General features: G+C 36.4%; 1 protein-coding gene across 2 annotated transcripts in view; it reads left to right on the top strand.

The window, feature by feature from the left end:
• htr4 (5-hydroxytryptamine receptor 4) overlaps positions 1-16,770 on the top strand; it is a 90,316-nt gene that overhangs the window by 16,808 nt on the left and 56,738 nt on the right. For both annotated transcript variants that reach the window (XM_007555034.1, XM_016672931.1), the window contains exon 2: positions 10,324-10,437. In XM_007555034.1, coding sequence (XP_007555096.1) covers positions 10,324-10,437 — 114 coding nt within the window. The remainder of the gene's footprint in view (positions 1-10,323; positions 10,438-16,770) is intronic.

Below are 16,770 nucleotides of genomic sequence, written 5' to 3'. Positions count from 1 at the left end.
TCTTAATGTCTCTTAATTAGTAGAGCTCAGATGTTGTAGTCCATAGTTTATTATCATCTAATGCACAAGTTTATCCTGGATGTTTATTTTAAAGTACTTAGGGCTAAATGTTCTGTTCTCTTTTAACATTCTTAAAACATTTAAAACTGCAACCATAATTGGAAAGGCTGCCCTCAGCATGATGCTGTCGCCACTACCTTGTTTTGTATAGGCATAAACATTCAGGTTTCATTTCATGTGACCAAAGCGCCTCCCTCCTCATGTCTGTTGTGACTCCTGTGGTTTGAGGAAAAATGCAAACAGGAATTCTCATGGTTTTCTTTTAACAATTTGTTTAATTTCCTCGTTACTCTTCTATAAAGGGTGAATTTATGGATTAACTGAATAGGGACACTGTTGCTTGAGTAGTGCTCTTGGCTGTTTTTCTGAAAATGCTACTCTTACCCAGCCGTGGGTTGGCTAACACCTGGGATAGGCTACCTGCACATTTCAGTCTATTTAGCGTACTGGTCTGTTTCAACTTGACGCTTTGACAGTTTTGACAAAACCAACATAGAAGAGATTTTCTGGACTTTTTATTTACTCTGCAGCACATATATTGTATTGTTTTAGCTACAAAATGTGCACATTGCAGTGGCCTTTCATGACCTGTGTGTACACATTCTGCAAATCAGGCTGCTGAAAAAATGTACAAGATTTTTGATGTGAGCAAGTGCAGGTGCGTTGTTGACCATCATTTACACTTGGTCAAAACATGTTGCCTAGCAACCCAGGCAGGCATTTGGCTGTAACCAACAGCACCACATTTTTTTCCCCCCAGTAGAGATCGAGGGATATTCTTAAATCCACAAATTTATCACTTAGCTAATAGGGAAAAAATGTATTTGAAGAAGGTTTGAGCTTTTCAAAACATGTTTGACTGCAAATGGTGTTTCTCTGTTTATCTGACTTTTAAACATATGATTGATGAAATGCAAAATTGGGTTTTGATTCTCGGTCCTCTTAAAAACAGACTGAAGTGCCATCCGTAATGGAAACAAAAAATTCTGCTACTTTATCAAATACATTGAACATAAAAAAAACTAATAATTAATATTTGACCTTTATTCTCTTTAATGTCATTAGAGAGACAAAGAAGAAAAGTCAGGTGTAGGCCATTATTAAAATATAACAACAATATTCAATTTCTTTCTGGAAAGAAGTTATTGGGTAATTAAAGCAAGTATTGGAAGGGAAACGATTGCGCTGTCATGGACTGAACGTGTTAATACCAGCTCTGCATCAAACCTGAGATCTGGCCCCAGGTGCAAACCATTTTCAGAATTCCCCTGTCGTATTAAAAGGCAGTGCCAGCATCAGGAAGAAGCCAGTGAATGACTGATAATTAAAGGAAAATGGATGTTCTAGCAGAGAAACCGGTGTAAAGTAATTGGATGAAACTGGACTTGTATTGAGCTGTCTGAAGATTGTCTCCTAGACTTTGGGATGTGTGTGTTTGTGTGTTGGAAGCTGCCAGAAGAAAGTGCCTTCAGGGAAATTGGTATGAAGATAATTAGGCTAAAATGACTCGCAGTATTCCTTATTCCACGTTAGTTAACAATCCTCGCAGTGTTCAGTCACTAATTTGAGTTTAAATCGCGCAGTGAGTTGGTCAGTGAGTCTTAGAAACAGGAATAAGCTGTTTTTGCTTCATTCCCTTCTGTATTTTAAGTTTGACTAACAATTATTTGTTTTGTCTGCATGCTTTTAGGTTTTTATCTTTTTTTTTTTACTTTTCTTTTCCTTTATCAACAGAAAAATAGGAACAAGGCTCAGTGCATCGTATATCTAGACAGTTGAGATTAACAGTCCAACATTAAAGGAATATGTACATATCTGCCTGCGTATGCAATGTCAACTTAATCTTGACAAATCAAGAGCTTTACTCACCATGACAGACAGCAGAAATGCTTTTACTGCTGCAGTTTATCCATCTCCTGTTCCATTCTGCCATCATCTGCAAACGAAACACCAAAGTAATTTAGTTTCTTCTCCTGTGTCAGAGACTGACCACAACTTGGAAGGAGCAGATAATCTTTTTAGACTAGGAACCATTGCCTCAAAGAAAACATTTTTCACAGAAAACTTCACACTCTAAGGCTACGCAGTCAAAATGTTGTGGCTAACATTTACCAGGAAAAAAAAAAACCCAAAAACACATGAACCAAAAAAAGTAAAATTTGATACTCTGGATTTTCAAATGAGGGAATTTTGCCTTGGGATCCTGTTCACCACAAACAGGATCAGTTGCACCAGGAATAAGCTTGACTTTGTACTGTCTGCAGACACAAAATTGTTCATTCCGATTACTTCACATTGAAAACAACAGGTCTAAATGGCTTTTTAATAAATAAATTAAAAAAGGAAGTGATTTTCTTGGAAAATCACTTCCTCTGCTGTTAGGTTAAACCTTGCCTGTCAGACTGGACATCACTACGTAGAGATCGGAACTTACTCAAATCTTAAAGTTTTTAGGCTCAGACTACATTCTGGGGTTGCAGCTTACATTTTTTCTAAATGTTTCAAATTCTCATAAAAGCTCAAGCTTTAAAAGATGTTCTAATTACCATTATTATTAAGAGCTCTGCTTGCATTTAAGGTAAAAGGACACTGGGGCTGGTGCTTCTTTCTCAGTAAGAATAGCAAAAGATTAGCCTGTAATTGTAAGATTCTCCCAGCTCAACCATAATTACCAGCCATAATTGTAATGAGTCCTTTAAGTGATAATGATAACAGAATAATCAACAAAATGCAGCAGCAAAATAAACTGTGCTCACAGTACCAGGGTAAGACTTTACTAACTGTCAGCTCTCTTTAAACTGTGAACCCAAGAGTGATCAGATTGCAAATATTACCGTTCTTAGTTAAAATTTCGGTTTGTTTCATAGTGTCCTTAACATTTATAATCATTGTATAATCATATAATCATTTGTTTTCAAAAATATTTTTAGTTTGGTCGTTTGTCTGATTTTTGCTTTAAGAAATTTCCTCATAAGGAAAAGTTTGCTACATTATAATGTTGCAAACTAATGATCAGTCGATAATCAGGCTGTGGATGTAAAGTCACTGGCATCCCTGCTGTTGCTATGGTTTTCCACAGTTTAATTTGACTCAGCTTCAAATTTAGACCCTGGAAGAACCTGACTGAGCGTTCTGGTGAATTTTAGCAAGACGCCTTGAAGCCAATCAGCTGAAAGAGGCATATCCACCTCGATGTTTAAGCAACGAGAGCTCTCGTCACGGATCTGACAGTTGATTAAAACTCAGTCCAATCACCTGAGATGTGACTTTGATGTATGAGGGCTGACTTCGTAAAATCTGCCCCTTCACCAGAACTGAATAAGTGAGTTGAAATTTGCATAATGCAGAACTGGTAAAAAAACAAAAAAAAGAAAAAAAAAAAAACATCTAATATCACATGGAGATGCCTGGAAGAATGGGACTAATAAACAGGCTTATTTTGGACATGACTACAAAAAGTCCACTTTTATCAGCTGTTGTTGCTGTCTGTGTCAGTTTATACTGTGAGCCATGATTTACATTTGTGACCTGCTGACATGGAAGAGTTAGTAATCAAAATGCATACGCCATACTCTCATGCTGCTCCTGTTTTGTCACAGTCGAGGTTTGAGTGACATGCAACAGCACATCAAAATGGCTTTGACAGGCAGATGTCTTGTGTGCTGTTGTGGCTGACTGATTGCAGTTGGTTGATTGTGATTGCACCACTTTTGTAAACGTTACATCTTCAGTTCATCTGATGCAGGTGCTGTTTGCCTCATTTTCAGTTTGTCAAAATTACTTTTTTTTTTCTCCATTTTCTTCATTATGTGATTTTCCACAAACTGCTTGCCTGTGAATTTCTGTGTAAAAATAAATAGTACATTCGTATTCAACTCGCTGAAATTGATCCAAAGTCATTTTCTTCAGTATTGGAATAAAATGTTTTTCACAGTAAACTTTGTGAAACACATGATACACATTAGACTTATCTTTTGCACAAAACAATGCAAGCACAATGTGCTTGCTCATGTGTTTCATACCATGTTGCCAGCTCCCTCCTGCACAGCCACATGCTGTGAAACTCCTGTCACAGGGGAGGTAAAGATAACAAAACATAATTGGAGCAAAACTCCAAGTTTGACCTGCCATGTCAGGATCTGAAAACTGAAGTAAACTTTTGCTGCAAGTCGTGTGCTCTAAAAGGGCCTGTCACAGCAAAGAAAATAATCTGCTGGGACAGAAAAAACACAGCCCACTTATTGGGGAAATTCTAAGACCAACAGGGAACCTTCATCATAAGTAAAACATCTTGTCAAACCAGACAAGACCAGCTGAAAACATGTCTAATTTGTATTGCCAAATGTCGAAGATGGTGTTTTTTTTCCTTCTTCTCTGTAGTCATTTTAGCTTGACATCTTTTATAGAGTTTATTTTCCTGTCCAGTTCTGTGATAGAAATAATCTCTTTCTGATGTCCAAAGTGTTTAGATGATTACAGCTGTGCAAAAAAACGTAATTTATAACGGAGTGGCAGATTTTGTAAATATGTGGTTTAGTTCAGCTATAAAGTGCTTCACTGGCTGCAGTTTTGATAATTATTGTAAGGTTCTTTTGTTCATAGCTTAGATGTCAATTTTAGTCACTAGATGTTAAATTTAGTGACTCTAAAACTCCTAAAGTCAAAGGCTCTGTCCAGGCATTGTTAGACTTTAGAATGAGCACACGCTAGCTTGTTAAACGGCTGTGTACTCTGATGGTTTTGCTTTTGTGAAAAAAAAAAAAAAAGATCCTTTGTCGACTTAGTCACCTGCATCCACAATTCAGTTTTACTCCAAAGCTCTCAAACATAATTATTTCTCCTTTTTGGCTTCAACTTTCCTTCCATTATGGTTTTAGGCAGCAGGAGTCTGTTGTGCCCCTGTCTGCTACGCCAACACATTTTCCCTGTTTCTGTTGACGATAAACAGTATTTGATACCAGTTTGAACAATACCCATGGCCTCTGGTGCTCGTCTGCACAATGGAGCACTTGTCTTTGCCTGCTGAGAGAGAACGCCAACGGACAGACAGCTGTTGTTTGCAATTAGGGAGTCCCACTGAGGCCTTCAAAATATTTTCTCTTTTTCTGTTAAATTTAACTGTAAATTTTGATGGCTTTCTACACATACGTAATGTGTTAGGAATGAGCATCCTGGAAAAAGCAAACAAAATGAAAAAAAGTCAGAGTTTGGCAGAGAAGAAGATTAGTAGTCCATTTAAATAACAAAAACAACAAAGTGTATTCTTATAGCCTTCTTTGGTGAAGAGTTATTTTTATTGTTTGAACTGACCAAGAATTAAATGAAGTTATCCTCATACTCATCTTCAATGAGATGAAAATGTATTTTTCATTCATTTATAAAGAAGATAATAAATAAAAAAGAAACATGATAAAATCTTGACTGGCAAGCATCTTGGCATTCTCGTAGGAGGCATTTACTTACAAGAGCCTAAAAATAAATATATGAAGATAAAACTGAAGTTTTGAAATGTGTTGTGTTAACCATTTCCCATTCATTTTCTGTTGGGAAATTAACAAAGCAGAACTAATTTGTCATGGCGAGTTCAAGAGAGAATGCCAGTGCACATTCAGGTCAGGGTACACAAACAAAAGTATCTTACTTTAAAGAAAAAGTATTATAAGTTGTCAGACTTCAACAAAACAGAAAATGGGAGATAGTTTAGACAACTTTGAATAATCAAGATGAATGAAAACCTGGAAAACGGTGCAGCAAATATGCTCCATTCCATTAAAGCATTAAGATTCTCATTGTGACTTCATACACAGCTTGTTCAAGTAATATATCAACTATTTCAATATTCTAAACAAATGGCCCTCAGGTGTTTTATTTTAAATTGTTTTTTAGAGACTTATTTATAGTGCCACAAGCATGAAATTTATAAAATGATCCCCTTATTGTTTCTATTATTTATGTTTATTTACTTTCATTGTTGACTATTTTGGCCCCATGGGACCTTTCTTCCAAACATAATTTTCCTGAAGTTGTTGTGTCCTCAGTTGAACGTCTGAAGGGAAGTTAAATAAGGCGTTTAAATGATGTATCAGTGCTGGATGTTGCACATTAAGGTCCCATGTGCACTCAGGAGGACCAAAAGCAGAGTGAGGAAAGTACTCTGTTTTAATTCAGGCTCTCTGGACCAGATGCACTCAGTAAAGATTGGGACATTTTCACAAATACAGCCTGCAACAGTGACAGTTATGTAGAGGTGGGAATAGGTAGGGACTGACAGTTTCTGCAATCAGCTCATCTGTGATGATTCAGAATGTCGGATCACTCTGGTAATTCTGTCAGACATGTAATTTCTTCTGCCTCACAGAAAGGTAGTTTCAGAATAACTGGGACCATGACAGAATTTGGCCCAAAGAGACTGGGTGTCAGTCATTATAGTCACTGCTCTTTGGGTCTAATCAGTGTCAACTTAATCGCTCATTTCATGCCGTTATCCGATAATGGAACGAATCTCCAGAGGAGAGTTTCTGCGAAAGCTTTGATTGAAAAATGTATTGTGAACCAGTAAGGGCAGCTAAGTAAGCAGGGTTTTAAAATAATAACATTAAAAAAACAACATTTTTTCTTTGTCTTTAAAAGGTATTTTCCTCTTTTGCACTGTGGTAGTGTGAAAAATAATACATCCCCTTACTGATTTCCTTTTCTACTGCATGTTTGTCACTCTTCAGTGTTTGAGGGCATCAAACCAACTAGTCAAAGACGACACAAGTAAACAAAAAAAGCAGTTATTTTTTTAAATTTCATATTGCTTTCTTCCACAGTTACAATTCAGGAATTCTGATTGTGATTTTTTTTCTAAATTGAATTTTGTGTTTACTCGGGTTGTCCTTAAGTTGGCCTGATGTTCTGAAATCGTGAATTGTGACAAACATGCAAAATAAAGAAAGGAAATCGGGAAGGAGACACACTTTTTCATATCACTTTAGATTATTCATCTTTGTTAAAAAAAAAAAAGACAAAATATTGAAATACATTAAAGTCCTTTAAACTTTGTAAAAATAAGTTATTTTCCCAGTGAATCTACAAATCCATTGTGTGTCTGTGGGCCTAGTTAAGGTTTCTGCCTGCTGATTGCACAGCAAATCAAAACTCAGCTACAGGTCAAAAGGTCGGGTGTATATAAGGGCTACAGAATTACCTTTCTCTGTGCCTGTGATTGTTTTGGCCATCCTCACTGAAAAAGGTTGTAAGTTTATGTGACACTTAAAGAGTTTTTGTTTCACATCTGGAAATTCAGTTTAAAACTCATCAAGCACTGTAAAGACGAGAAACAGGAGAAAAAATAGGGGAACTGCCTCTTTAGTTATACCTGTATTAAGGTCAGTTTTACAATCGTCAATATCAGAAAATGTTACAAAAAACAATAAATTTAAACTGAAGACACTTCTTTCTCACATATTTATTTATTATATTTCGTACATATTTTGTGCCTTGTACTGAATTTAATGAAAACTATAATTACTTTGTTTGGATAAAAAAAATGTAATTACTGAGTCTTATAAAATATTTAATCTGTGTTTTGCTCAGTGTAATCAGAACTCCATAGCCGCTTTGTCCTTTTACTTAGGAGGCTCTACTTTCAAACCTGCAAGTAAAGTTGCCACACACTCCCAACGTTTGAGTCTGTGCATAAACAAAATGTAATTATTTTCCAAACTGTCTGAAATACAAGACAATTTGGAAATGAGTATCTTGAAGAGTTGAATTAACAGAATGTGATGTAGAGGCGACCAGATTGAAAGCTTCCTCTCCTCCAATGACTACTGGAGATAGATATCTGAATTTCCCAACCTTCCAGAAGTTTCAGGCATGAATGTTGCAAGTCAGTGACTCGATGAAATCTGATTGATTTGTCATCAAACCCAACAGACTTTTGCATGGAAAAGTATACTTAAACTATATGCTTCCCATCACCATTTCGATCATATTAAAAGGTAGATGCTGCTACAATGACATGGCTATCTGAGTCAGTTATTGGAGCCTCATTTAGAAGAAATGCTACGCTTTGTATCCTGCAAATTTAAGATCAAAGAATATTAGTGGCTTTATTCAGCCTGTATCTTCCTTTTTCAGTAATAATACATTTGCTGAGAAGCTGTCAGAGTTCCCATTTGATCTGATTAGTGCGTTGCAAACACTGATCAAAGAACAAGCCTCATTTGCATGTGATCACTTCAGCTTTGAACTTCAGATGCTGAGAGTCAAATAATTTGGCAGACAGGGACCAGACACGACTTCTGTACCCAATGTGGAGCTAAATTATCATAACTCAGCTGACACTGACACACCATAAAATCCACAAAGACATTGTTCCATCAATTCTGGATTTTTTTTTTTTTGTGTGTGTGTGTGTGTAGGCTTGTAACATAAACACATAGAAATTACTCATGTTGATGGAGACATTCTGACTCATGCTGTTTATTACTACATACATATATATATTTGTTTTTTTATCACTGACATTCCGAGTTCTTGTTTCGTGTCAAGTCTTTAAGTGCTACAGACGGGGAATTACTTTAATGCAGTTCCAATGTCAAACAAGTCTCTGATTAAACACGCCATTTAAATAGACCTCTTACTCCACACAGCTCCCTCTGTGAGCTTTTATTCATACCAGATTTTTTACTGCACCTTCAAATGTCTTGTTAAGCCAGGCCAACGTTATACCCATAGTAACAAATGCTACATCTGCAGATTCGTACAACCTCCTGAAGGAAAAATATAAACTATTTTTTTCTTTATGGTATTGGTAAATGTTACATGTAGAGCCCTTTAGCAGTCTGACAGAAGTGATGTACCGGCACCACCGGGCCGTCTGCCCACTCCTAAAAGCTGCTAAATCTGATCACCAGGGTACACCTGGGTATACAGGATCATGGATCCAAAACACAGATCTTATAGCTTCAGTGTTCAATGGTGATGGAATTTTTCTGTAGTTTAGCCTTTTGCTGATTTTCTTGCTATGTTGAGGCAGAAGGACTTAATTTTTCCTGAAACAATGATCCCAGACAAGAGACTGTCTTCACTGTGACCTCCCCCTTAATTTCATTTTCTGATGCAAAGACCGTAAATCTCTACAAGGTCACATTATGTACAGCGCCATCATTTATGTTTGAAAATTCTGCACTTTACAATAGATTAACATTTATTTTTTAACAGAATAATTTTCATTTAAGAGAGTAGCATGAATTTGCCATTAATTATTGATACACTGCACAATAGCCTCACATCATTTAATAAAACAACAATGAAAGAGTATTCTAAAATTTAACATTGTGTGGATTACTGAAACTCTTTCAATTTGGATTTGTAAATGATTACATAAGCATGTAGTTGCATCATATCGTTTTTACTAGAAATATCCTGACCGGTAGAAATCCAGATTGAGTTGTTCTTACATGTTTACATCAGTAAAATCTGATCAATTTGGATTAAAAAAATGAAAGTCTTATCTGTGACTGGCCATGGCAATAACAAAACTTATGTCAAAAAGTATGATCTGCCATAAAGAGGAGATGACTATTATGTTTGGAAAGAAAATGAATTCTAGTATTTAGCAAAAAAAATAAAAAATAAAAAAATCTGATAAACGTGCAGCAACCAATATATGTAGTTTCCAGATAAACTAAGGAATAAACAAAGGCTGTCATACTCGGATAGGTGCTCCCAATGATGCATACATAAAATTTACCTATGGCATTTAGAAACTTGCTGCAGTTTTTTCCACACACTTTTTGCGCATTAAGTTTTGTGTAAAATCTTTCTAAAAATGCTTTTACCAAATGTCACAGATGAGAGTTTTGATTGCCAAACCATTCTGAGCTGATTTTCCTGCAGGTGTCTCTGACTTCGTCTTCTTCTCAGGTGCAGCTGCTATAGCCGCTAATACATCTGCTTACATCTCAATTTATTACTAATCAAGAAAGATGTGAAACCTATTACTCTCTGTGGTATTAAACTTTTTGAGTGCTTATGTAGGTGGAAGCAATCAGTAAGAGCAGAATAGCAGACTTTACTTGAATAAACATGTTTCTCTCATTACACAATAGCATATCACAAAAACACATACATTTTTTTTTGTCTTCACATATTTTTCAGTATTTTTACTTGCCTACGTGCAGCCAAAATAAACTAATTTCATTCTCAGTAGTTTGCAAATAGTGGTGTCACTTTCAGCATGTAGAATAATGTGGGTTTTTCTGTGGTTTTCAGTGACAGCATGCCAAAGCGGATAGCACTCATCTGCTTCCTGTCTCTGGTCATGCTGATGAGCGTCTTGGGAAACCTGCTGGTCATGGTGGCCGTGTGCAAGGACAGACAACTCAGGTGGGTTTGCGCTTTTATCACCTTTTCATGTGAAACATTATATTGGTTTGATTGTCTATTTCATACAATCTTGTTTCTATATAGTAGATTTAAATAAAAATACTCAAAGGAATATCAGGAAGCTCCTTTCTCTTCCCCATCCATTACTTTCCATATTACTTTTTGTAACAAAGCGTCTCTTGCTTACAGTTAGTTTCTGATCCTGGAATCTTATGAGCAAAACTATTGCTTTTAATGTTTCAGTTTAATAAGGAGATGAAAAAGATGAAAAAAAAATGTTTATATAAAACACGTTTGCATTTCATATAAAGATTTTCTTTAAACATTGACTACAAATCTCGACAGGATTTACTTGAGGCAGAAAATAAATTGACTTTTGCTGTGGACAAAATGGATTGTAACAATAGTCTTTGGTTCTGTAGTCTTTTCATTCAGATAAGAAACTCAAGCAGTGCGCATGAAGCTGTAGTGACTGTGATAGAGCCAGCAGGCAGACCTCCTCACGTGGGAGCCGCTGTCACTGTGATCTCTGACTTTTTTTGTCCCTCACTCTCCTCCTGTCCTCTTCTGCTCTTGTGTCATCTCTTTTATTCTCTCATTCTCTCTCTCGCTTCCCTTCTTTGTCTTTTCTTATCTCATGACACCTCATAGCTCGGGGTGACCTCTGTCTCGTCATGTTGACATGAAGGATTGTCTGTTTGCAGACGCACATTGAAAGATTGCAGTGTGGCCAGGTGTTTTAGTTGTGAACAATGAAAATCAGTTGACTTTGACACTCATTCATGCAGTGTGTATACAAAAGTGTTCATTTAAAACCATTAATTTAAAGTCTCTGCTATGTTGTCTCACCTCCCTGTGGAGAAAATAATTATCCAGGGCCTTTGTTGCTCCCATCATCATTGCCCTACTGCCTGCTGGGAAATTTGCACAGGGACACACACTTACACATATGATGCACATCTGCACAATAGGGGTATCCCTTGGGTGAAGAATCCTTACAAAAATAAAGCTGAACTCAGAGCATCTCATTAAGAACTGTCAAAACTGTTTTTCACTGGAAAATAGGATTTACTGTTTCCCACCAAACATGCAGCAGAAAAGCAATCAATAGTTTCAGAAGGAAATCCCTTATTTACTCTTATCTTACTGTACTCTAATTTTACAGATTTTTATGTATTTTATTTGAAAGAGTAACAGTAGATTGTGCATAGTTAAGTGAAAGAAATGGATCCATCTTTTTAATAAATGATGATCTGAAAATTGTGGCATGCAGCTTTTTTATTCTGACGTGTCCATTTGTGATTAATTTAATTTTGATATATAAATACAGCTGTTCCACAAAGGTTTAATTGGTGAGATTTATGAAGTGCAACATGCAAACCAGACAGGTCAGGAATCAGGATTACGTAATAAAAAAACATCCAAATATTTAAACATCTCGTAGAGCACTGTTTAATCCTCCATTTTAAAGTGGAAATGAGTGTGTTGCAAACTTACAATGGCCATCAACTTAAAGTGATAGACCAGTCAAGGAGAGCATTGTTTATGCAAGCAGCTAAAAAAGCTATGGTGGGGAAATCTCTTGTATGATAGGACAACTATCCACAAATCTGCCCTTTATAGAAGAGAGGAAAGAAGACAGTCGTAGAAAGTTTAATCTGCACATATGTTGAAGAAGCTCCTTTTGATTAGATGAAACCAAAATGGTGTCCATTCAAAAATGCTAAGTGTGACAGAAAACCTACACTCCACATTCCCTTGAAAGCAACATCCCCACATAGTTGTGGTAAGATCATGCTATCGGGTTGCTGGTTTTAAGCAGAGAAGTAGAATTTGAGTTATTGTAATAACTCCAACTCTGTTATAGTAGTAGAGAAAAAACTATTAGAGGCAGAAAAGTTTAGGCTGGGGTGGGTATGTGATGTGTACCTTCCACATCACATACAATAATGTGGAAGGTACAATAATCTGAAAACTTACTGCCAGAGCTACTACGGGTGCAATAAATCATATTCATTTGTTACAATGGCTCAGTCAAAGTCCAAATCTACATCCATATGTGTAACTTATGTTCACATGTTACATGACTTAGTATGAGCTATTTTGTAGAGAGAATCCACAAAAAAACTGGAGCTGTAATTGCAGCAAAATATTTTGTTTGGGATGAAAGTTGTAAAAACTGTGCACCATTTTCATTCCACTTCACAATCATTTGCTTCTTTCTGTTGGTTGGTTCATCACTTGAAGATCGTGGTTGTAATTTGAGAACAAAGGTCAAAGTTCAATTGGTTTGAATACTTTAGCTGGGACTTTAGCTGTCAGTTGGATTGATGTGTGTTCAGCTTGCAAGGAAGGGAAGCTGCTAAACAACCTGGAGGCATTTTCCTCATAAACCCCCCACAGCTTCTTCTGCAGGAGCTGATACCAGCAGAAGGTGGTTCAGAGGGTGTTGCACTGCTCATCAATAACCACCACACAAACACAAGCTCTTGTTTCCCTCAGAGTGACATGTTGAGTGTGTGGGGAAGATACCCACACACACTGAAACATGCTGCCACACAGTCTGTTTATACCGGACACTGAACAGATCTGGAAGCAGTGACACTGTTGTTGTGTCAGGAACTTTTGGTTCTCGCAATAATTTGGACTTAAGTTAACGATTCTTCTGTTTGTTTTTCAGTGTTTTCACAGAACTTCTGTCATGAAGAGAATGTTTCATTCATATTATACATAAGTGTATGCTGATACTTTCATTCACTTCCCTGAACCACATAGATGACATGTCTTCATCTGGAAGCTCTGTCAATTCAACAAGGGGAATCTTGTCAAAGTTAAACAATTGCAGATATATTTTAGCATTCCAAATGCAGACACAAAGTGGTAGGCAGCTTACCAGTTTTATAAGATAACGATTTCTTTTCTGTCTTTTTATGGATAATGCGGTCTTGCTGGCTTTATCAAGCAGAGACCCCCTCTGAATTCAAAGTGTGAAACCACCAGAGAGAAGACAGGTACTCAGCTGGAAAAGGTGGACATCCATCTGTAGGTGTGAGAATGACTCATGCCTCAACCTGAGTTGTGTCTTGGAGTTATGTTCACAAGTAGGGGTGAAATCAATATCTGGATCAATGCAGCATCTGCAATCAGTCAGTCACTAAAGGTGGCTAATATGGACTTAAAAGATTATAACATTATTTTATGGCATTTATTGTTGACAGAAGTGTTGGAAAAAACAACTCTAAGTTCCATGAGTGTCCCAGTTATAAAACTGGTACATTTTGAAAAAGTAATTAGACACTGTCATTAAAGTTTCTTGAAAGTGCCTTGTAAAATCCAAGAAAGTATCTAAGGTGCTCGGACAAAGTAACCATTAAGTTCCAGGAAATTTGCAGGAAAGTGTCAGGAAAATTCATGAAGCTTTTGTGCAATTTTTGTCCCAACTTCAATTTAATGTACCATGTGGACAAGTACAAAGAGGAAATCCAGCAGATGACCAAGTTCATGTTTGTTTTACAAAACCATGGATGTGACTATTCATAAAAAAATCTTGTTTTATGTTTTGAAAGTTGTTAAGGGGTAATGCTCACCAAATGGGGGTATAGTTTCTATCTTTTGAAACATTTATCTTATTGTTTAGTGATCTATCTTTGAATAAAATGTTTTATAATTAATTTTATGAAAACATTTAACAGAAATTAAGACGTTTCATCATTGGGCATCAATTAAATAGGGCTCATGTTGTGGAAAACATAACATGTTAAGTTGTTTTATAGTGAAGTCTTCCAGGGCCACTTTTCAATGTAGGAAAAAAACAGGCAACAAAACAATCCTCCCAAACATGTAAACAGCCGAGTTGCACAGGATTATAAGTATAAAAAACATTTTCACCTTCTGTGTACTTAAATGCATTGCTGCTTCTGTAATCATAACAGAGATAATTTAGTAAAGATAGAAATGACTTGTATATGATTTCTGGTGTGTTGATGTCTTTCCTCTTCTTTGTTGCAGTCTGTTTTAATTTCGCACTGTGGCATCGCTCACCCAAAACCATGTCCATCCATAATTTCTCCAAACTCGCACTAAGTCTCTTCTATTAAAGTTTATTTATTCTGGAAGCAGTAACACAACTTGTCATTCTAACTAAACACAACGCTTCCCCTCAGGACTTGCTAAATGTTACTAAACTGTTCTAAATTACTGCCAGCTTGAAGGTGTGAGCGCGTAATGGATAAACATCTGCCAGTTCATCTACAGTTTGGGTGTGTGCCTGTGCAGCATTTCTCTACATCTTTTTGCACGCTCTCTTATGTCTCACGTGTGTGTCTGACCATACCCAGTAGCGCCACCAGCAGACTGCTGGTTGGTTTCATCAGACAGAGCTTATTTTAAGGCTCTGTCTGGGATAGAGCTGAGCAGATGGGAAAGCCTTACGGCAGTCAGCTCTTACCACTGCTATTTATAAAATGAGATCATCCACAGCAGAGACACTGAAGAGGACAGGGCAGCTAAATGAACAACTTCTTTGCATCATTGGTTTTCTGGTTGAAGTGACTAAAAACTAAAATTAGAGATCTGATGAAACAAGCTCGTCAACTGAATTGGTGTTGTTTTTTTTGTTTGTTTGTTTGTTTTTGACGGATGTGACAGATGTGATATGTCAGAAATAGCATAATCAGAACAAAATTGGCATCAATAATAGGTCTCTGACATTTTTGGCTGGCTTATAAGGAGACAATATTTCCCTGTATCGGCAGTTCTGCTTTTTGTTGAGCTCATAACTGGGACATCTCCAAATATCTGTTTTTCTGAAAGTAATGGAGAGTGTGCATCTATATTTGAGTGACACAGTCTCTAAAGTTAGCCTGACATAGGAATATTCTAACTTTATTTTTAGTTATTTGCCTTACTTTGTCACTGGAGTATGGTTTTTATTTAGACAGCACTCATTGTTAAGTGTAGACTCAATATATAGCAGCTCAAACAGGGAGGCTTTGGAAACTGTATTTATACCTCAAATGTTTGATGAAGACCTTAAAGCTGAAGGACAAAACTCGGAAAAAAAATGTTGTTTCTCTAGCACAGTTTCAGCAAACTGACTATTTTCAGCAGCGCATACACAGGCATGTTTAACAAAACTAAGACCTTCCTCTTAGCTGTGATTGGTTGGTTCTGACTTGGGGTGGTGTATTTTTGCAGATGGTAGTAGGACCACTAGGAGGAGGCAAAGGAGCTCATATATTTTCATAGATTATGCCTCATATTATACTGTCAGGACATAGCTGTGCTTTTAACAAGTATATAAATAATATAATTTTATAAAATTTACTGACTGCAGCTTTAGTAAACAGTATTAGCATGTAAAAATAAGAAAAATATGTTTCATTCATGAAATATACTCTAGTTGGTTTAAAAAAGTAAATAATGTTATAGGTTCAGAATACAGCTTTTGTTTAAGTAAAATCAAGTCTTCTGAGGAATGCCTGATGTGTAGACGTTATATCAGTGCCTAGAAAGCACTAACCTTGGTAATAATCTTGCTAATACATGGATTAATAATGTTTTGTAAAATGTTTAATCAGTATGATGTTTGGAATTCTGTCTAATGCAAAAGGTCTTAAAACGAAGCCCAATTACCAACTTCACTGCATCAAAAAAACTTTAGAATATTATCTGTGACATTTCTCCCTCACTCAAAGTTGCTATTATACAAATCTTGCGGTGGAAAAAGGCACTTTTTATTTTTTGTGCAAAGTTTCTTTTTTCTCTTCCAAGTAGAGTCTTCCATCATACAATGCTTCAACAACAAACAAAATCACAGTTTGTGAGAAAGAAAAGGCTGAGTACTGTACTGAGCAATCAAGGTGCATTCAGTTTTAGTTTTTGACCTGGTTTTACTTGTCTTTTTGCTCTCTGATGAACAACAACATGGATGCATGTAGTCCCCTTCTTATTTTTCACACTCCTCTATAGACTATTGTCCCTGAATTTTCTGTGGGACAATAAAGGTTACCTCTAGTCTATTCTTGTTCATAAAGAAACCCATATTAATTTTAAATTTCTTTTTCTTACTCTTTTTCTCTCTGTTACTGCTCATAGATATTTTAGTTTTTTTATCAGCCCAGGTTTGCCATGCATCTTTTTTATTTTTGGGACAAAATCTTTATTGTCCTAATGGTGATAACAGGTGTCAATGTGATGTAATATTTCACTCTTCTGGGAGGCTCCCCATGGATACGAGGATGTACCCTGCAGTGATTTGCTCCCATTTCATTGCATCAAGCAGTCCAGCTCTTATGATGAATGAAAAATTATCTTGATTGCATTTGGTATTCC

The sequence above is a fragment of the Poecilia formosa genome, unplaced genomic scaffold, assembly GCF_000485575.1.
Source record: "Poecilia formosa unplaced genomic scaffold, Poecilia_formosa-5.1.2 Scaffold68, whole genome shotgun sequence".
Taxonomy (NCBI): Eukaryota; Metazoa; Chordata; class Actinopteri; order Cyprinodontiformes; family Poeciliidae; genus Poecilia; species Poecilia formosa.
Note: the sequence above shows the minus strand (reverse complement) of the source record. Positions and strands in the feature narration are given on the sequence as shown.